This window comes from Haliaeetus albicilla, chromosome 2, assembly GCF_947461875.1.
Source record: "Haliaeetus albicilla chromosome 2, bHalAlb1.1, whole genome shotgun sequence".
Lineage (NCBI taxonomy): Eukaryota > Metazoa > Chordata > Aves > Accipitriformes > Accipitridae > Haliaeetus > Haliaeetus albicilla.
In genome coordinates, this window is record NC_091484.1 from 60,710,217 (window position 1) to 60,733,687 (window position 23,471).

The following is a 23,471-nucleotide window of genomic DNA, read 5'->3' on the forward strand; positions in this document are numbered from 1 at the left end:
GTTATAGGAACTGTAATTGCCATTACTAGAAATGGCTTCCTGTAAGGCATGAACCATATACAATTTAAGGAATTCCCCTGACTCTGAAGTCAGACTACTTGTAGGAAAAAAACTGTATGAGATTTAAATCTCTCTTCAGGGATAAGAGGAGACCTCTGTAAGAGAAGATCCCTATACTAACCATTTCATATGTGAACTAAGCCTATGTGTTAAGCAGTCCACAAAACTACTGTACAAAGTGAATAATACAGTGTCAAGAATTAAAATGAGTGTTGCTTAGTAATTAGAACATACACTACCAAATTCTTTTCATGAGGTAGGGGTTTTTTTTAGTCCCTTATGAGTAAGCACTATCTGCCCTCTGGAACAACTCATCAAGGATATCTGCAGAACATTCTGAAAACAAAAACATTCTAAATGAATGTTCTTCCTGATTTAAACTGATGTGTCTGACTAATGAACATGGTAACTGGGTTTATTTATCGAAACCAATCCTATCTTGCTCAATAATGGGAATGACATTGTTCACAACTGAAAATCGTTCCCTTCCTGAAAATCATTATATAAGAAAAACTATCCAGAGAAAGTTATTTGCTATCTCTTCCATAAGCCTTCCCTCAGCTCAATACTGCACAGGCTTTTTCCAATTCATGTTTGGCTCCAAGTATAAGGCAATCATTTTAACCACCATTCATTGGAATAACTTCCTTGAAGACAAAGATTATCTGGAAAAAACTATACACAGTGAGTCTCCCTTTGTCAAACTAGATTCCCTTTTTAAATCACAGAGAATGTAACATTAACATGAAAGCAACTTTACTTTTAATAGGGATAATCCCCATCTTACACATGGGGTGACCTGAATTTTCATTTATGTGTATTTCTGTAAAAACAATTTGATTTTGAAAGTGTGTTCAAAATACATTACTACTTTGAGCATTTTAAAAAAAAAAAATTATCAGAACAGTCCAGTAGAATAAGAATCCAGAGTGATAAATTGCTTTGGTTGAGGAAAAAAAGAATAGTGAATGCAGACATTGCCTTCCCTTGGGTCAAAATTAATATTAACTATCTTGTGTTTTTCACTAAATATCCTTGAAATACTAAATAGCACTGAAGATTTTTTTCTAACTAATACATGATTTTGTTGAATTAAAAACCAGGATGTGCTTATATTTTCTTCTTTTGTTTTATTGATTGGTTACATTGTCAAAAAACCCAGAACACATAGCTACAAACAAGTATTTTTGTTTTTAATCTGAAAATACTGACATTTTATTTAGTGACAATCCTTTGTTTTATCATTGTTATCATTAATAAATCCAAACAGCAGTATAACATAGTTATAACAGGAATTTCTGTTGTAGAACAGCAGTGCAGATGGAAACATTTCACAGTGCTGTGGAATGCAGCGTTTTTGATTATGCTAAGTTTGCCAGTTTTAACTAATGACAGTCTTCTAATATATATTTACTAAAAGATAGCAAGCATGAGCCAACACCATAATTTTAAGTTTAGGAGCAACCACCTGTCCTTCCTCTCTGACACAATGATCCTTTTCTTTTGTCAATAAAAAGGAAATCTTCATATTAAGGGATCAAATAACTTTCCAAACAAGATCCTCTTTGGTCCATCAGGAAAATCAAATCAGGAATGCAATTTGATATAACTGTTTCAACTGTTGGCCTGAGTCTTGGAGTATTTCCTCTTAAACAGTTCATCAGTAAACAGGATAATGAAAAATCATGTGATAGGATCACGACAGCTCTACCAAAAAAACCCAACCCAACACTTTTCTCCACCTACTGGCAAAATGCCTTACCAAAGTTACAGTGGCCATGTACCGAGATCCATAACCTGATCTCCATCTACAGACCTGCAAGCATGTTTTAACCCATCTATGCATTCTAACACATTGCTTTATATTGAAAAGGGGAAAACTGGTAAAAAGCACTTAGGTGTAGATTTTGGCTGCAGTATTCAGTCTGCTCTATGTAGCAAGAATGGGAGTGTTAACTGTACAAGTGCATTTTGTACAATTTGTTTAGCTACTTGAAACCATTTATTAAGTATCTTCTCTTAATATATCTTAGTGACAGGCTACAAATCCAACTGCAGCCCAAATACAATTGCAGCCCACATCAAAATAGTTTGAAAGAGCAAAGGAGCATGAGAGGAAGCAGCACTGGGTTACACAGCAAGTGCTCTTTAGGACAGGACATCTTGCAGCGTGACTGCAGAAGGAATTACCCCTGTGACTGAAACAGTATACATTAGGAACAGTTAATGGAAAAGGGAATTGTCAGTGAGTATTGGCAAATCAGACTGAAGCAGACTTTGAGAACTTTCTTTTGCAAAGACAGAAGTTTTGACTGCAAGGAACAACCCTGCCAAGTCTAGAGCAATTTCTTGTTTTGCTATATCTGCTCTATGCAAGCGATTTGCCTCCAGATCCTCACAACAAGGGGAAAAGGAGACATGATGAAGCAGCATGAAGTTAGCAGGCCAGAGGTCACTCTTTTCTAAACAAAAAGAGTATGAATTAAAAAAAAAGCTGTGGTCGTTTCAGAAACCACATGTCACACAGACAACACCATTGAAGCAACTGTTATCTATGTGACCCAGCTGAATATAGCATCTCTTGTCAGTAGTGTCCAGACATTGTTTTTTCTTCCTATTGCAAGAACTATCACCCTGCAGTTTTAATAACATGGCTTACGACTGGGAGGTACTCTAATGGGAAACACGGAGGACTAAAGATAGCTGAGGGTAGGAACCAGAAGACAGCTGGGGCAGGCAAAGAGGAAAACAGAAATGTTCTGCTTGCTGGTGGGGAAAGAGTAGAAAGAATGCCTTCTTTTTCTCTTAGTTTTCCTCCAACTTATAAAAAAATAACTTTATTTCAGCACATTGGCCTGCTTGTTCACAACTGCAGCATTACTAATCTTTAAAATCTGTATAACCACTAGTTTAGGCATTTTGAAAGAGAACTTACCTGAAAGTCTTGATCATCAATTCCAAACCTCTCTCTTAGATTACGGAAAACCATTGGACAATATTCCTTAAATTTGAAATGACTTGGCATGTTTTCTCTGAAAGAATATAAAACCAAATCAACTTCATTCACCTGCATTTGTAATAAGTAACTCTAGAGTATTCTGTCTCAATTCTATTCAGTTCATACAAAGCAGAGGACATGGAGATTTACAATCTCTCTTCTAATGCTTTCTTTTTTTCAGTGAGATTTGGTCTCACTGTGTTCTTTTCTTTTGCTTTACAATATTGAATGGATTTATACATATTTGTCTCTAACAAGCTACAACATAACTGGATGAGATAAACACAAACTATATTTTGGTAACTTTGGAACCTGAGCTCAAAAGCAGAAAAGAATGCTTTCCCATTGCCCTAAAACTACTTCAAAGGTGAAATCTTAGATTGAATTATACAAGAATTACTACACTGTCTGTGACACCAGAAAGTACTGACAGTACCAAAGCTTACAAAAAATTTGACTCATTCAGTACAGGGCTGATTTTACTATCTTAGTGTTAATTTCAGACTTAGACATGAGAAAAGTTATTTTGACCTTTGCCACAGAACAGAAGATCCAAAGTAGCATAATACTTCCTTTTCCGAAATATATTCTTGAATAAAATTCAGGTTATACACAAAACAGCATTAATAGTTTTGTTTATCTGTACATACTGTTCATGAAGCATTTTATTTTTGAGAGACGTAGATATTACATTAAACAATCTTAATTTTGGAGCTTCTATATGATTGTTATGATTTTGTATTATGGATTATAAAAAGCTGAACATTATTCAGCTTTGACATATGCTTTAAATTCTTATTCTTGTTCAAATATTTAATTTAATAAAAAGTACATGCACGTGATTTTATGTTTTTAAAAATACCCAAATAAATGCTTATATCAGCCATAAATAATCACACCAAGAAAGGATTACCTTCGATATGTAAGATACTAATAAGGCAATAATAAATCATATGGAGGAAAAATACTACCCAGTGGCCCTTGCTGTTGCTTTTCAGAACAGCACAGATGGTTATGTTTATCGCAGGATTAACTTAATCATCAAAACTTCATTCCCATGAACTGAAAAATAACAGAGTTCATAGTACTTCATAAAAATATCACTGCCACTATCCACTTCTACAAAGAATTGTTACTTGTACTTACTTGTTGAAAAGGTGATTGTCCACCTTTATCTTTGAGTATGCTTTGAAATCATCTGGCATCAACATAACAGGGATTTGAACATGGCTCAGTTCATTGATCTAGAGAAAACAGAATATATTTAGTTGCTGATGTCTTTGCAAAGATGCTGCATGTGTCTTAATTACGAAAATGTTATTCAGTCTATTATTTCTTGTGTATAGGTGCTGGGAGTCAGTGTAAGCAAATGAAGAATGCAAAAGCAGTTTTATTCTTTCCATATTAAATTCAATCACAAGATTGACACTTTGGAAAAGAAGAAACAGGATTCCATATTTATACTACTTTAAGGAAAAAAAGGGCTTCAAAGAACACCTGGAGCGTACTTTTTATGGAAGGTCAGTGAGGATGCCAGCAAAATGGTCTTTAATCCCAATGTTCTTGTTTCGTCAATTAAGCTACACTTTCAGAAGATAATTCAAATTCTATATTTCAAATTACTATTTACCTTTGCAGCTTACGAAGTAGTCTTACATGTCTGTGTCTTGAACTATTCACAGAAAACAGAGTGAAATTTTGCTTACACGTGAATGCACACACTTGGGCTAAATAAGCAGAGGTTTGTTTCTTACACTAGTGCAGAACTCAGCCAAGTTTTTGCAAGTCACAGCATTGAGGCATTTTTTTGATTGTTCAAGTCAGACAAACTATTTAAATAGCTAAATTTTTTGCTTAGAAATAGATGGAGAAGTAAGTTCTAATGTTTTTCTTATTTTGTTATATTTATGGGGACCGTCTATTCTTTCTAGTATTGAAATAAATAGTCATTCTTCTCAAGAACAGGGTTTTTCATACCTATTTGAAATCCACTTCTGACCACATCTTTATGATAAAATGTGGACAACTTTACCATTACCTAGTTGGTAGGCATGTTTTTATTACTGCATGTATTAATCTACCCTTATTTTAGTAAATTTTAACTGAAACATGATAAACATAAGACAGAGAATTGTTAGCTTGCAATGGTGCTTTCAAATCACGAATGAGATACCCATTACAACAGTCAACAAATATCCATGACATACATTTTACCTATGTTCTTATGGTGCTCTACACCCTGGTAACGCGTCTCAATTTACCCGGTCAAATCTTTTTGCTCATGCAGAGCATGTTCTACTTCAGCAGTTTTCTACAGGGTTTAGAGGAAAACCCACTCTATATGAATACAAATGCACACTAGGGGTGGATATAGCAACACAGGGGTGCTCCTCTGCTCTTAGCACTGCTTATCAAACACTGTTTTCCAACTAGGAAGCTGTTAGTTGCCTGTAAATGCTATCCTGCTTAAGAGAGGCTTTTGGAGAAACCTTCACTGAAGCAGCTATAGGTTATAAACGTTGGAGGAAAAAACTGCATTCACTGCAAGTATGACCTTTTGAGGAACTGAAGTTAAACAAAATAAGAAAACAGTGAGGAGCCTTTTAGCTCTTAAACAGAGGAAAGCAACCAATGGAAGCAGGCAGGTCAGGCAGCCTCATCACTTTACAGTACTTTCCAGTCCCAGTAACATTCCCTTGCATGTCTCATTTTTATTATTCAGATCCCTGCAGCCCACAAGAAAACTGATAAAATCTGTTGAATTTACTTTACAGAATGCTTCTTTGGAAAGCCTGAAAAGCTCTAGACAGAGGCATGGCAGTTATATAGCAGAGCAGAGAAAGGAAATAAAAAGATGTTTGGGATGGGCTGAATGTGCTCTGCTCCTTGGAATTGTAGGGAGAATGCTCTTTCCTCCTTCCAAAGGGAGAGAAAGAAGAAACTCCAGTAAATTTTTTGAAAACACAGCTGTACAAACCTAATAAATCATGCTGACACCTCATTAAATACGACATAAAATAACAAAACCTTGATCGAAAATCACTACATCTAACACACATGCTCTTTACTACAGTTGATATCGCCGTACATCAATTTCACCCTGAAACCATAGGGCAGGTTCATGAGTCTGCAGAACTAGTCTAGCTGTTGTACAAATAAAACTAGGCACAAGTAGATATATTGCACAGAGATATGAAACTTTAGATTTGCTTATACAGAATTACCAACTCTTTTAGAATGCTAGATCATACAACAAATTCCATGCCTGAACGAGGGATAAGATACATTCATGTACATTCCAACCAAAAGTGATCCCAAGAACATCTTCCACTGAATACTGTCAATAATGCTGAATTCATACATCTTCAATCATCTACAGTAACAACAGGTTTGCTTGCAAATTTGAATTTTAGATTATTAAAATGGCATTGATCAAATTTTTACATGCATTTGCTTTCTCAATTTGTTGATGTAAAGTTTCTCTGGATACATCTATAGATTTGCTTTCATGCTGCGAATATTTACATTTGTGCTATAACGGCACAGTTTTAATTGTACTTGTAGGCCTTACAAATGCCATCTACATAGAGTAACATAGCCAAATGTGCTCATATTTGCATACTTTAGAGATTCTTTTATTCTAAGCAAAATTTCCAAAATACTTCTCCTAGGAAGTTCCTTACAAGATATGAATGTACACTCCTCCTGCCTCCCCACCCCTCAAATCAGGAAAAAAAAATGCAGACTAAGAGCAGGTTTGGGTTATTTTGTTTTGGGGTTTTTTTGAGGGATGTTGGTTTCTTTGTGGTTTTTTTTTGTTTGTTTGTTTGGTTTGTTGGGGGTTTTTTGTTCGTTTTCTTTTTTCTTTTTTTTCCCAAGATTCATCCAACTCTGAGATACGTTAAAGTAATTTCTCTAATATTTTAGGGAATTCCTCTCTAGCAGAAGAGGAAAATAAAAAAGCAAGTGATGAACACACAGTAGAAATGACCTTTAGTAGAGCATACCAGCTGAGTAATGGCATGTCCCAGCGGCACAGGCCATTAATTAATTTAAACCCTTCAAGTGTAAGATCTGGTTCTTTGTGCAATAGTCCATTTTTTGGATAGATTTGATAAGGCCAGATTGCAAAGTGCACACAAGACAGAAAGGAATATCCATGTCATTAGATCTTGGTGGAAGCTGGAACCACACTGCGGGTGGGGGGGGACGGTGTGGTGCAGGGTGGAGAGAAGAAACAAAATCCAAACTCCCCCCCAAACAGCTCTTGAAAAGGAAAAGGTCAGAGGGATCAATTCTCCACTTTGCCATCACCATGTAAAGAAACAGTCACATCTGAAAGACTCTAAATATGAAACACAAAGATGGCATTTTGAACCTTCCAACTCATTTCAGATGAAAATTTTGTTTGTTTTTCTGCGTTTGCAAGTCAAGCATGACAGAATATTTTAAGTAAGATGCATGTGATACCTTTGCCAAGTATTATGTGCATCTCTTCACGTTACCCACCAAATACACCTAGCTCCCTTAGCAATAGCAAATGAAATGTGACTGTGAGGATGAAAGTTCAGTATTCCCAATTACAACAGAAACTGTGTTACAATAGCTGTAATAATTACATAAGAAATAAGAAACACCCATTTTCCTCTAAGGAGTGCTTCTGAATGTAACATAATCATAAGCAAGAAATAATTTCCCACAAGAGAGAATCACAACGCATAAATGAAGCAGAAAGAGCTCACTGGACAGAGGACTGACTTGTTGCTGAGGACTCAGGATCAAACATTCATTTAATTACAACTACTTCTAAGAGAACCCACATTTACAGCATTTCTACAACAAATGCATGCGCATCATACTGAGAAAGTTCTTCTAGTCATGCAACCTACATCCTTTAACTGCCCTGATTTGTTGTTGCCAATGCAAAGTTTTGCTGCAGTTTGTCTTGTTATTTGAAACAGACAATGCTTACTATATCTTTGAGGAATTTAAATCCCATATAATAGCTTTAGAGAATGGATTATTTTAAATATAAATGACTAAGATTTTAGTTGCACAGTAACCATGCATATTATGTATAATACCTCATGTCTATTAATAACATTTGTAAACTCATGCACACAAGATATTAATAAAGTGACCCAGAAACCTCTCTTTAAGTAATTTGTTCAAATATCTTCTGTGATATTGGTATAAAACCAGGTGGTTATGTGAGATGGAGACATCCCCCACAACTTACGAGCTTTAAGGAAGAACAATTTTAAAAGCCTTAGACTGGCATCGCCCCTTTAAACACTTTGTACAAAAAATTGTGGCTGTAGAGATTTGCTCAGAGCTGTGGCTCAGTCATGGCAGGTGGGAGGGGGCCGAAGCGAAAGGAGGCTTTCAGGCAAAAACTGGCTGATTGCAACTCATTTTGCTCCTGCAGGTTTAGGATTGAATTCACACTGTCAGGAAAACAGAGGTTGTAATTAAACTGCAAATAAGGGAATAATAAAAGCCTACTGGACATTGAATAAATAGTAAGACTCAGCTGGTAATGATTCTGAAATTAGCACACAGAGAAGTGTTCCCACAAAGCCATCTTATATTTGTGACATTTCAAATAAGCTTCTCTAATTTATATGATTTGAAATCACGCAATGAATATATCATAAATTGTTAGGCATTATTAATGGCCCTTATTTAATTCAGATACATTCACCCTAAACACCACATTACTAGGGCAATGCATAATTAAACATTAGTTTTCATTCTGTCAGAACATAAGCAGCAATAAATTGCTTGTATGCAAAGCAGACAATGAGATATTTAAGCAGCATATAATAAAGGCAATTTACAGCATATATTGCATATTTAGCTAGAGGAGCCAGAACAATGATCCTGTTCTCCAACAGATACAAGCTGATGCCTATCACTATGATGCTGCAGCAAGAAACCTGTGTAACACATTTCAGCTGGTATTATTAATTAAAAAAACAAACCCCAAACCAAAACAACCATACAAAATCAAAGAAGCCACGTACATCGGTGTCCAAAATTTCATCCCAAGCACATCAGAAATCACATGCAGACTACTTAGCAATGCCTAGTGGTTCCTTCTGAAACTCTCTTCCTATTTAAAGCCTTCATTCTATACATGGTTTCTTGTATTCAGTATCTCAGCTTTAATATACAGCATAGATACTGTTTCTTATTAATTTAACATATCATCCAGCCAAACTCACTGGCTGAACCTATGGGGGGGATGAGGTGTTTTCACACAGAACAGCTTGATAAAACATCTCAACTGCAGTTATGGCTCTTGGCAGTTTCACACACAGGAAAATCTGCTCCTCCGGATGCTGGATGTGGCTGAAGTTGTGGAAGTGCTACTTTCTTTTCAGCTCTGTTTATCTCCCAGCTCTCTGAACTGAAAGCCAATTCACAGCAGTCTAACTCCTGAGACAAACAAGCTACAATTGGTTTGTTACTCAGAGAAAGTCAAGTGCATTTTTCACAAATTTGTGATTTAAACAAAGATTTTGGAAGAAGTGGGAGTAGAAGAGACTTTGGAAGAAATAAATTATTTAGGTCTAAAAATAGAATTGAACTTTCAACACCACCAGCAGTTCTAAGATTTTTATGTTCATGGTTTGCTTTCTGCATCTCAGTTTCTTCTTTGGCAAGGAAACTTACACAGAGCTCTGAAGAGAAAAAAATATCAGACTACTTTTTGTTCAGACAAGGAGTCACCATTTTGACAGGGCCACAGACTTCCTCAAAGGCACAGTTAATTCACGTACTGGTAGGTCAATGCTTGCAAAAGCAAGCCTATCGGCTTCTAATGGATTGCTCTTAAAACAAGGCTGCAGAACAAGAACGCAACAGAGGAAAACTGTTTGGGGTATAAAATTTCACATCTAGGATACTGTTATCCTTCATTCTTCCGGCACCTTCTTGATAACTGAACACCCTGCAGGTCTTACCAAACAGCATTTTCCTGATTACTAGAGCAGTATCATCTAGAAGATAAAGTTTCTTAATCTTATTCATTCTGTTATTCTGTAAAAAGCCACTTCCAAAGCTGTTCCTATTTTGCAAGGCGTAAGGGTTTCGGTTAAAGCACAACAGGCCGGGTGGTGACAGGCAGAGCTATAGGCAGGCATTTACATCCTCCTCTCCCCAGATGTGGAACATGCTGCAGTATCGCTACCAGGACAGTAAACGCCTTGTGTTGAAGTATAAACTGAAAGTGAAGTGATTATTTTACAACTCTTTGAAATCTACCTTGAAGGGTCTGAAAAGGGTGGATGAGGTCAGCAGCTAATCGATTTTGTGGAAGACATTTGCCTGTTACAGGGCAAAGCCATCATTTGATAAATGTCATTTGACAGTTTAAATTACACTCAAAGCCATTCTTGCACGAGAAATAAAAGGTTAAGCTAAGTTCTGCTGTAGAGAAATAAATCAGTTCAGCAAAATACTCCTTAATTTGTTTTAAATGAGGTTTTCATCATTTCAATCACACAAAAATTAATCTCCCCATCCCCCCCTCCCCCCCCCCCCGCCAAAAGCACAAGGTAAAAAATATCTACACCCAGACTGTTTTGTTTTTTTTTTTATAAGCTACACAATGTGCTAGGAGTTTAAATGGCATAGGAGACTTCTCCTATATAAGTAATTTCTGGTTACCTATACAGAAACAAGTCCTGAAATTTAAGCAATTATATGACTAAGAAAAACACAAGGTAAAGCATTTAATGTTCTCTGAGTCTTTAGGATCATTTTAATTTAAGGTATATGGAGAGAAAAAAACCAACCCAAACCAACATAAAAGGCCACCTACCTGCCAGAGTAATAGGCGTTGAAGTTTTACATGTCTCAAAACATCTACCAGTAATGACTAGAGCACCTTCATGTTTTTACAGTTCAGGTGATACCTGTCATTAGATTGTTGGCTTTCAATGAAATTCAGTAATCTAATACTAGAAAAGTAGGCCAAATTGAATCAAATGTTTTTCAAATTGCCTTAATGCAGAAGTACATACTTTTCCCAAAGTACTAAACACAGAATATCCGAAATACTTTACAAAAATATTAAATACACTTCATGGATTTAGAAATTCTGAGAAATGAACACATCAATTACAGCTTATTTACTTTTTATCAAAAAAGTAGCAGGACTTTTCTGAAGTCTTATGGTCTGTCTGCCTTTGAATTAAAAAAACAAAACAAAAAATTTCACAGCATACCCCAAATGTTTTCATGAGACTTTTTAGTTGCTGTTTTCAACAGTGCAAGGATATCTTTGGGGAGGGAAGGTCCATACTACATGCATCCACGTGGAAAACAGGATATTGTGACATACCCGAGAAAGCTCCGAACAGGATATTGTGACATACCAAATACAGTCCCAAAACAGAGGAAAAAAAAAATGGTTTTGAAGAACATTCATTTCTTGGTGTTTAAATTTGGAATATCAGGGCTCAAAATCCAAATGAAGGATTTTATAGCTTGGTTATCACTGCTGTTCACAGAGTTTGGAGTGACAATGTTTAAAGAACCTACAACAAAAGCACCAAAATCACATTCCCTTTAAAAACTTGCATCAAAACATTTGTAAGTCTTTTGGACATTTGCACAGTCTAGAAAACCCAGAACATCTGCTGTATACTGTCAGACAAATGTAAAGCCACATTTCTACAGATTTGGTTAAACTTCCTGTAAATCTGCTTACACCTTTCAGTGAGTGCAAAAATTAACACTTCATAATGTGCCAAATAATCAAAGACAAAATATAAATTAAGCGGCTCAGATATAATGCCTGTCATGATAATGCCCCTTTCTCCTAAAAACCTAAGACAAATGCAATAGTATGTACAAAGATACTAGTGCACATTAACGAAGTGGAAAACAGAGTAATAGAAATGTGACTTCTTTGTGGCGGAGATTTTTGACATGCAACACAGTTTGAGTAGCAAATGGCACAAAAAAATAAAGTGCAGTCTCAGTCCAAAAGGAAATTGTAAAGCAATGAAAGTCCTTCAGATTTGGATGAGTTGTGATGCAGACAATACAGATGAGCTCATCCTTGTTTGCTAATGTCATAGTTAAGAAGAAAACAAGACAAGGCATACCGCTCAGACAATTTAGCAATTTGCAAGCTATTAGCTAGTGGGCTTGCCACAAAATTGATAAAAGAACATTTTATTTTTTGAGCAGAAATATCTCAAGTCATCTTTTTAAAACTTCAATTTGTGTGCTGGGAAGTTGATGCACTTTAATACAACCTTTCATAGCAATAGGTATCTTCAGTTATTGTTTGAAATACTGATTTAAAATACACATACCTGTCACAAGGTCTGACAGCAATCTGGTCTATATTATTCTAATTAAAGAACAAAATGCTTATCTGGCAACAGATAAACTTTAAGTTCACTTGGCTTTGTCCTGAAAGCTTCACAAGAGAATACCTAAAAAGAGGAGGATGCTAGGAGGCACCAAGCATTTATTTATGATATAGGGAAAGGTTTAATGAAAATAAGTTAAATTCTATATACAGAGTAATCTACAACTCACAGATAAATGTTCTGCTGATTTTCTAAATGATGTATTGTGGATTCTGGAAGAAGAGTTCAACAGGCAGGAACAAAATGAACTAAAATTACACTTATATTCCATGAATCATGTTACTCAGATTTGGAAAACAACCAAACTGACCAACCAACCAAACAGAAAACACACTTAAAGGAGTCTATTAAATAATGCTCACCTCTCATAACAGCTTTTAAGATCATGTTTTTCAAGTATAACTTTTCTGAACAGGAAAAATGAGTCCATGCAGTGAAACATAAAATTCCCCTAAGCAGCTGAACAAATACAGAGATACTGTAGCCTTACCTGAATGCTATAACTGCAAAACGGAATTCAATAGAAAAAAAAATTCTCTTCAACAAAGAAAGGCAAAATATAATGGGAAAAGAAATCTAAGGAACCATTTCACATGTAACACATGCAACTCAGCTGCTTAATAAAGAGAAAGGCTTTAAGAGCATCCTGCCTGAGAACAACAAACTGGGATGGCCGCAGAATAAATGCCATATAGCAACAATTTAAGGGATCAGATGAGCTTCATTATTGTTCAGAAGCAATAACAAATGTAGAAAAGCCAAATGTTTTGGTTACTTTTACACTGGCATAATGATGGCATGTACTTCACATCATTATTATTACCATCATTAATAATAATTATTAAGGAGAAGGAAAACCCAACTTGTGAATAGGCTTTTTGGTAACACACTTTAATGTGCTGTCACACATTCCAACCTCACAAATATGTCATTATTTAGGAAACTGTTGACTTGTGAAAAGATGACATTAAAACATGATTCGTTCTGGCCATTTCTGACTATGCATTAGGTGAAGGCTGAAGCTGTGAGGCAAATTTTCTGAAAACACAAGCAATACCGTGTGCATTATACAAATCTAATTTATGAAGTTAATTAACTGAACACGAGTGACACCAGAAGCAAGTACACGAAGGTCATACTACAAGTATTTAACTGTTCTGTAAAGCGGCACAGCAGCTATTCTTGGTGACATGGACCTTCCAGAGTAATCACAGAGCACAATGTACAGAACTTGCTCTGCCAGCACACGTTAGCCTTCAGCTAAAACAACATTTTTTAGCTCTCAATCTATATCCTCCAGGAGAAGTAAGAATTTTCCAAGCCGCACCATGCAAAATATTGTACTAGAAGTCCAAATGGGTAAGTATTGCGTTTCCTTGGTTTAGAGAAATCCCTTCATTTATCTCCCTGCATCTTGGTTGCACTGTATTCCTCTTCCATTTACCATGTAATTTTTTACTTCAAAGTAGTGTAATGCCTGAGGTCAGGCTAATAGGTTTGTAGTCACCTGGGAGGGTTACCAGTCTTCCAGATTTTATCAGGATGCCATCCAGACATTTTTTGCTGCATGAAGCCACTGTATGAGCTCTGTTTATGAAAATGCTGTCAGAGCAAAAGCAAAAGTTGTTGCTAGTCAGGACAGCGCGACAGCTCCTGGTAGGACATAAGAAAGACCTTAAGTCCCAAGGAAACCTAAAAGAGCCTGAGCTGTGTAGCAACCTCAGAACAGACATTTGGGATTGTTTAAGTGTTGTTTTATCACTTTCCTGTCCACCTCTTCTGTGGTCATCAAGGCAGGAATCCTTACTTGTTCTTCTGTATACAGTTTCTAAACATGCATTACTCTTCCCTACTCACAGACATTAAAATACACATTCATTCACATACATACTCTGCAGCTTCTGGCTACCGAAGCAGTGAGTTTATGTGCCAGTTGTTCAGTGTTTGGGAAAGAACAATATCCTGGCATGTTTACAGTGAGCCAGGTTTTGCTTCTGCTCTGGATATGGTTTTTCCACACAGAATCCCAATTTATTTTGGCAGTAATGCTATATACAAAATTTCATGGATTTATTATCATTACTTATTGGATATTAACTGCCCAGATACAACAACTGCAACGTTCATTTTGCTGCAGGCCGAGTATTTCAATTACTGCCTTGTATTTCGTAGCCCCAGAAAGCCTTCCTGGCCTCGCAGAAGAAGAGGGGTGTGAGGGGAGGGTGCAGCAGAGCTGCCAGGGGGTCATCGACTCTCGAGTACCATCACCCTCCTAGTCCAATTAAATTGGGTGTTGAAATGATTATACAACTCAAGGTAAACATCTTTTTTATCCCTTGATGCAAAATAAAATATAATTTGGTAAAAGCAATGCACTATAATTGCATGACCTTTTTTCCTCAGTTTACAGGTCACTTTTGTTATGGGAGGATTTCATGAGCTTAGAGGGACAATAGCACACGTTCAATAGGCAAGAGAACATAAATCCGCTTTCTATTTATATTTGTCATAGCCCATAAATAAAAAGCAACTCTGGTGGTTTCAGTGCCGTTAATCTGAACATACACCAGTGTCACGGTGCCTCTGAAGGGAGATCAAACAGAAATTACCAAACTTTGTCTGTCACTCAGTAAGCATGGCGACAACAAAACATCACTTTTACTGTAAAGATGAAGACAAAAACAAACTGTAAAGAAATTTTCTGTAGTATTTTCTACTACGTTATCCATGGTAACATTGTTCTGAATCCAGTCAAAAAGCATTTCCCATGATTAGGTGGTTGATACCAGTATTTGATCAGCTGCCACTCATTTCCTCTCCTGGACTCCAGAATCACATTTGCAAGACTCAGAGAGCAGAATCAGCCCACAGAAACTCTCTCTCACATCTGAGTCAGGTTATGTATTGCTGATGAACAGTATGCAAAAGAAAACCTAGCTTTTTGATTATTTTCATACTTGAAAACCCAAATTAAAAAACATTTAACAGATTTAATTTGCCCCTTAAGCAAGAATTTCATATACATATATACATATTTTACACACACATACACATATAAATAAATTAATAAAGAAAAGCCCTGAGCTACCAACACGCATTTTCAACCATTAATGCTAATCTTAATATAGGAAATTCTCCAATGCAAATTTAAAAAAAAAAAAAAAAGAGCTCTGAATAATGCACTCACAGTGAGCACAACATTGCATTTTTGAAGAGTTGAAGCCACGTAGTATCAAACCAAGCAATATTTTTGGGACCAGAGGCATGAGCAGACTGCCTGCACAGTACAAGGGCCAGTTAACTCGACTCACAGCTGCTTTGCATCACCGCAACAGCACAGGCGATCTGGAATGTGCACCCTTATGCCCTCCACATTCCTCTGTGCACACATACTCATTTTTCCATTTTCAGTCTTACTAAGAGATATTTTTGAAAAACAATGTTAAAAAGAAAACACTGCCCTTAGTTTTAATTTGAATATAAATGTGAAGAACTGAAAAAAAGTTTTGGGTTTGTTTTTTTTTGAAAAAGAAACTCACAGTAAAAGCAATTGTAATTTTTCTCAAGGAGACTGCCTTTCTTAAGCTGCCATACCTTGTAAAATGCATCATAAAATGAGAAATAACGATAACCTGCACTAATGACTGGACTTCCTGCACACAAGACAGCCATTAATTTCTACTGTTAATTAATTTCTACAGTGGCAGAAAGGCGGAGTGGGTGAAGGGTAAGGTGGTGGCCCTCCAAGCCACGAGGACTCAGAGGGAAGCGCACATACAGCAAGTTAAGGAATGTGCTTATCATTTTTCCACCATCAGGAAAAACAGAAAAACTATGATGGATTAAAAGTATCTACTTCAAGCTCATAAGCTCAGGCTTTTCTTCTTGCATTTGATTCCCTGTCGTGTCTGTCCCCGTCCCCCCCCCCATAATTTATGGAAGCATTTATGATATTATACAACTTTTGACTGAAAATGCACAGTTAATGCTGGAATATTTTTCAGGAAATGTAGAAGATACACTTTTGCCTAGTTACAAGGACGGACTCAGGAGGAAAATAGGTTCAGTGAGCCACAGGTGTTTACAGAAAAACACATAAAGGCCCATGCTTCAAACAAGTCAGTGTTGCCAACATCACCCCCAGAAGCAGCACTTCTGATCTTCCGCATTTTTCCCTGCTTTTGCACCATCAGTTTCCTCTTCTGACCTACATGGGTGTGTGGCCAGTTGTGTGATGAACCAAAGCTAAAACCCAAACCAAGCCTGTAGAAAAGGATTTTTGCTCATTTGGATCATTTGCCAATCCTGCTCACTGTGAGGTTGCAGGACAGCAGAGAAATGCTTCCTTCTGCAATTCCTTAGCTTAAAAGGTTTGGACTATGAGCTAAACCCCCTCAAGTTGGAAGGGGCTGCCTGCAGTCTTAGACGTGATTACTACAAGGTGAATAAAGGTTCACCCCAAAATTTATTTTTTAAATTTAAATGAAGTTTTAAATTCAATACCCTGTAAAAAGTATCATAAAAGGAGAAATAACAGTAACCTGCACTAACGACTGAACTACCTTCAAAGAAAAGAATTCTGACAAATGTTGGCAGCAAAAACAAATAAGTACTTAAAAAATCAGTTTGCTGAACTGTAAAACCAGCTTTGGGTAACTAACTTGTTTTTCAGGTGCAGGCAGAAAATTTTCTTCATTTCTGCTAACAGAGTTGAACAGATAGGTCATTCAGAGTTGAGAAAGCAACTGGGAGTCAAAAAAGCAAAAAGACTTGTTTTCCTTTTCTGGTCCCCTAATTAAAAAATGTTATGGAAGATGAGATCTAGTTTTGAAATTGTAAGATATGTTTGTGAGTTGAACTGATTATAGTCTTCAGATAATACTTCCTTTGTTTAAAAAAAATATTACAATGTCAAGTATAAAACTTGGTTTGATTAACTTATTTTCCACTTTGTGTATCCAGGATATTTAAGGTTGTTTTATTAACTTAGGAAAAAGAATGCTGGTTTATTGCATTGCTTTGCAATTTCTCAGATGGAGCTTGACAAAGGGGATTTAAAAAAGGATCTCTCTGTTAAAAACAAGCTCTTGCCTGCCAGCCCACTGTCAAGAATCTTCAGAGGAGATAGGCATAGAGTAGACCTTCCTACTTCGAAAGACAGTACTCAATTAAATAGTAATGCAAAACAGAATTAAAATCAGTTATATATTAACAAAAATCAGTTGCTTATCCATTTAAGCTTCATTTTAAATTTAAACTTCTGCTTTAAAATTCACTATAGACTTCTGCCTCAGACTTCTACAGGTTCCTTAAGGAGAGCCTTGTTTGACATGGTTTTGCCTCATGCTACCTTTTGGAATCTTAATGGATGAGATTTCTCTAATTCCCAAGTAAACAGAATTTTATCTATTCACAGCAAGAATATGTACAACTGCTAGGAAGTAGCAAAGAAAACTAAATAATCCTGAATGCTTGCCTAAGAACTGCCATGCCTAAGCCTCAACAAGATGGAAAAAAGTATACATCCTTGAAAAGAAAAGCAATTAGATTTCTTTTTCAATCTTAAAATACTGTCATTCTCTAATTCAAGTCTATACGACAAGTTTTCAATATTTACACATTTTTCCCAGGTAAATATAGTGTCTCAATATAAAAGAAAACTCCTACCAAGTTTTGCATCATTTATCAAATGCAAAACAGAGGTACCCTATCTTGGATGCCCAGATATAAGAAAAAAACCCCCATTTATTCCAGTGACTCCAAGTATAAAAAGAAAAACTTAAGACTACATTTATCGAACTTCAAAGTTTGAAGCAATTAATAAATTCTGAAGCACACTCTATCTCTGCCTAGGCTTACAGTTGCAGTTACATATGACCTTCAGATCATCAATAAGCTTTTTATCAGCCAGCAAACTTTATATCACAAACTCCCAAATTTGAATTCAAACAGCAGTGAAACTAAAAGCTCTGCTGAACTTTTGGTTAGGAAGATTATCTTTACAATGCTCATCTCTGTTTTTCTTCCTTAGACTGAAGACTTCTTTGCAGGCTTCAAACACAGGAAGGCTGCCAGCAGTGTAATAATGTCTTCTTGTCTTCAGGCTTTCCGTACTGTCTCCCTCCCACTTCTACTGTCTAGTAGTAGATAAGCCCAGAAGGCAAGACAGATCAACCAGAGCCAATTTTCAGGAGAGCTGCACTTGGCACAACATGAGGAATATGTTGTTTTTCCAGGGTCATACTCCAGGGGAAGAAAAAAAGAAAAAAAAAAAGAAAAAACAAGAAAAAAAAAGAAAGAGAAATAAAGGAGGTAAAAAGAAATGTTTTAGACCACAATGTGTAAACTCAATGGGATAAAGATGATTCATATAGCCCTGGCTGGTTCAAGTGACCTCAAATACTAACACAGATACCATCAAAGAAAACACTAAATAAATACACGTTCTAAAATAACATACCATCTAACTGCCAGTGCTAAAAATAGCCTCATATTAATCTCTGTTAAAATACTCAATGATGGATAAATAGATGCTGTTGTACTGTGATCACTCTAACCGTAGCAGCGAATGTGCTTACCAGACCCAGGACTGAAAACCTGGAAGCAAGAATTAGCATTTTGTTCCATGTTTGTACACTGCCTAAGAGGAAAGGTCCTCCAGTTCCTCCAACACAAGGGCCCCTGAGCATCACCTGCAGTGCAAATAGACTGTCAAGGCACAAGCTCTAGAGGGACAAATACATAGGTATTCGCAAAGAATTGAGATAACTTATCCCTCTCTGTAGAAGTGGAGGTTTTGTTTCTCAGTGACTCATTAATGAAATAAAACATGTCAAGGAAAACTGAGTACGACTAGCTCAGATGAACCCGATAAGGAAAGCAGCCAAGTTTCCTCAACAGTAAGGTGGAATTAAGGACTAGTACCACCTAGAAAGACATCTGAGTTACTTCTTTTGAGGTTTTAGTACACATGAAAATCATATATACAGAATGCTGTATTCTCATATTATTCCACTCTGGTTTACCATCTGGAAATTATTAGTTTTATCCAGGTTGTAATGAAGTTAGAGCTAGCTCTGCACTTGAGAAGTGTCACCAGTAAACCACAGCATAGGTCTAATTTATGCCAGCAAAAAATTTGCACTTTTGCCATTGTAGCTTACTTCATCTCATGTGAGCTGGAAACATTTGGTACAAGCTATTTCGGAAGGAGTATGGTTTCACAAGCAAAATGAAAACACATAGCGGCTCCTGTCTATCAGCTATGCTTGTCAGAAACCAGTTCCCACTAGAAGTATGGCTGGTGCACCTGTGTCTTCAGCGCCCAATCTTCCACGGGGTTTTGGGTGGCCACTTTAGAGTACTTCTGGTCTGGTTTTCGGAAGTGCCCAATGGAAACAGCTCCCACTGACTTTTGTTCAATTTGGGGAAGTCCATACTCCCAAGAACTAGCAAGACAATGTTTCTCATTGAGGTTTGAATACGAAGGCAAACCTCACCAGTGGAGATTTATTTAGGTCAAAGTTTTCAAACAGAAGAATTGCTGTTGAGATCTCTTTCCTGTGAAAACTCCATCAGTTACAGTCAAAATAAAAATCCACAACAGATATTAGGCAAATACTTGTGTAAATAAGTTAGCATTAAGTGCGGAGTTTACTGTTGACTAGTGGTACCGTGGAAGCCACAGTTTCCCTGTAAAATATACAGGTCTTACAGCCTAAGGAAAGGAAAGTATTAAAAAGCCAGTGACATAAACCAGGAAGAACTTTAACTTTAGAAAGTATGAATTTTGATATCTCTCTTTCAGCTCCTGAGACCATCTCGGCACACCAGACATTTGAATTCTGGTTTAGTAAGTGCTCTGGAGTAAGTGAAAAATCCAGACCATGAGAAGGACTTAATGCTCCACTCAGGGAGAGAGAAGAAATGCATTTGCAGCAAAATTATTCAAATGCTTATGTGGCTCTTCAACAGCATCTATCCCATCTTCATACAGTTGGTCATGTTAATATTTTTTGTAGTAGATTCTTTGAAAGGAGAGTGCTTGAAGCAAAAATGTTTCCACGTTCACAAATTACCGTATTTGTTGTTTTATAGAACCTAGGGAAAATTACAAGTGTAATTTATCCTTAAAACATCCACTTCGTCGTTAACACTTTAAAAGTATATTGAAAGCATTTGGTGCAATAAAGGGGAAAATAACACCCAAAACATTAAGTGAATTGTTTCAACAGAGAAATTTATGTAACTTGGTTTTTACCTTACTACGAGTTACAGATTATATTCTTTCTTTATGCCACTAAGGTATCTGAATAGCAGGCTGAATTTGGCAACAATGTGCTCTTTTCTCTGCCTTAATTCCAGGTGGAGCTGGGTGGGGGTGACTAGTTTGGCTCTAGACATCTGCTACTGTAGAGGCAGGGCAGATTTCACTTCCCATTTCTTCGCTACTCTGCTAATCAAATATTTGCAAAGCACCTACTTAATAGGAACTACTATGTAGTATGATCAATTTTTGGAGACCGAGGATAAAGATTGTTGACTCTTATGCAAAATACATTCTACCTCACAGAGAATATCAATACAGATAGTCACACAAGCAAGTAGCAAAGACCACGTACAAAGGTGGTAGGAGAAAAAACCCCAAACCATCAATGCTAGAAAGACACACAACAAGCAGGAGGCCTGTGAGCAGCTGCTCTTTTTGTGAGAACTAAACCTGTGCAAGCACTTTGAACTAGTAGCACTGCTCGCTGCAGGCTGAGGAGGGGGAAGACAAGGAAGGAAGAAGAGAAAAAATACAATGCCTCAGTTTTGGTTTCTTAAACTTAATTTGATGCGACTTTTATACATAAACACGTGTCTTGTCAACACACTTCAACACGAAATATGCAGTGTTACTGACAGAGATATTTTCTTGGCCCTAAGTCTACATCTGAATTATCAGTCATTTACACTGTAACTAGCTTGAGATTTGTTCTCTTTCTGTATCAGCATATTATGTTTCCTGTACATTTTCCTGATGCTTTAAAATTGTATTTTACAACCAGCCACAGATTGTTATCCATTTTTTAATAAAAGGACAGGTAGGGAAAAGGAAAACAAAAGTCATTAGCCAAAATAATCCTAGACTGGAAAGAGCAACTAGCAAACAAATTTATACCAGCAAAACCTATTTATTCATTTCTGAAATCTTAACGATCCCAGAAGACTTTCCACCTCATGTGGAGTGAGTCTAGTTCTTTGATTAGTATATAATTATTACCATACATCACTTCCATGTGAAAGCTTTTATATTTCATGCACCAATCCACCCTATGTTCACTGTAATTTTAGAAGGGCTCCCCAATATTTTAAATATAAAATCCTGGGTGCACTATTTAACCTATAATCACATCAACTTTGATTTAGTGAGATTTTTATGTTCATTAGTTAGGAAACCTGAGTTATAAAAAAAATGAAGAGTGCTCCCATTCAAGGAGAAGCCATGCTTTTCTTATCTGTCACTGTCTGAATGAAAATATTTATTTGTAGCAGGAGCATTACCCCTGAGAAGTGGTTAATGAACTGAAGGAGCTTAACCATACCTTCAGGAAGATTTGACAGGACTTAGATCAACTCTTAAAAAAGCAACACAAATATATCCTAAGAGCACTGAGGCAAAAACCTGCTGCCACATTTGTGAGGAGCCATTTAGCAACATGGTGATGAACAGCAACCTGGAAAGCAGGCTTGTGCTAAAAATAACCAGTTCTCTTTTTCCGGAAAAAATCAAAACATGCTCAGCCTCCAGAAGCAGAAATCTATATTAACAGAAAAGGAAGTATGCAACAATGATAAAGTCCTAAAGACAGTTTCTATGTGCAATGTAAATAATTAACTGATTACAGGCTGGATTTGCTCTTTGAGAAGAAAAGAGCAATCCCATGAGGAAGGTCAGTTCACAACTCACGGTCACTCACCTCCCAGTGTTACAGCTCCAGTGAAGATCTCTGCCTTTGAGCAAAGCAGGATGTAAGTCCAAACACCTTGATTTCCTTCTCCCCCTCCCTCCCAGACTGTACTCTGCAGGAAGCCTTGGTCCGGGTGTGATATACAAATATGTGGTTGTGGACATAATCAAGATGAGCGAGCAATTACTATGAAAAGCATCGAAAAGTTTACAGTCAGAAGAAAGATTCCTCGCAAACACTTTTTGGCATCAAGAGTGGGGACTCATCTTGATGGTGTCTTTTTTAAACGCATGTTAGGGTCTCTTCCAAAATAATCTCTTGGTTTTCTGCTGAATCACCAGTAACCAAGGAAAGGAGAACACACTAAACTAGCATCACTGCAGGTTTTTGTGGGTAGCCTTCCCCCTCTCTCTGAAATGCCACACCAAGACATTGGATTCAAGATAAAACAAGCCAGAGCCCTTAAAACAGAAAGAAAAGAAAAAAACCAACAGTTTTATCTAGTAGGGAAAAAAAGTCACTGTTTTTTTGCACAATAGAATTAATGCTGATGTCAATATTCAGTTTCAAGACAAACTAATACTGTATGAAACGTACAATGTAGAACAGATTTTAAAGACAAGATGTTCGAAGTAAAGGTGCCTCTGACTAGGGTCTGAAGTTAGGTGCTTGGGCACTCAGCAGTGCTGAAGACGCGGTTCGTGTTTCTGAGTTTGACGTAACTATACCCGTGTCTCAACCAAAACGTAGCAGACTGGTGTCTCCTGATACCAGACAGGATGCACAGTCACCATGTTATCAGCTCCTGCCGAGGTTCACAGGCTTGACTGTCCTTTCATCCCAAAGGCTGTGGATCAAAAATATCTGCAACGATGCCTATGTAGTTGCCTCATAAACTCACTGAAATAAAAAGGTGAATCAGACTCTCAGTGTCTGTCTTCCCTATATCCAAGAGAATATGGCCTAGGCTGCAGTATTTGAACTACCGTAACTTAATGGAAATTCCCACTGACATTGACAGGTTAACAGGAAGAAAAGCCAAGAACTGTAGAAAGAAACTAAATGAAG

General features: G+C 36.8%; 1 protein-coding gene across 3 annotated transcripts in view; it reads right to left on the bottom strand.

Moving 5' to 3' along the window:
- PIP4K2A (phosphatidylinositol-5-phosphate 4-kinase type 2 alpha) overlaps window positions 1-23,471 on the bottom strand; it is a 113,841-nt gene that overhangs the window by 48,830 nt on the left and 41,540 nt on the right. For all 3 annotated transcript variants that reach the window (XM_069776847.1, XM_069776857.1, XM_069776837.1), the window contains exons 2-3: window positions 4,205-4,302; window positions 2,996-3,092 (exon numbers count right to left, since the gene is read on the bottom strand). In XM_069776847.1, coding sequence (XP_069632948.1) covers window positions 2,996-3,092; window positions 4,205-4,302 — 195 coding nt within the window. The remainder of the gene's footprint in view (window positions 1-2,995; window positions 3,093-4,204; window positions 4,303-23,471) is intronic.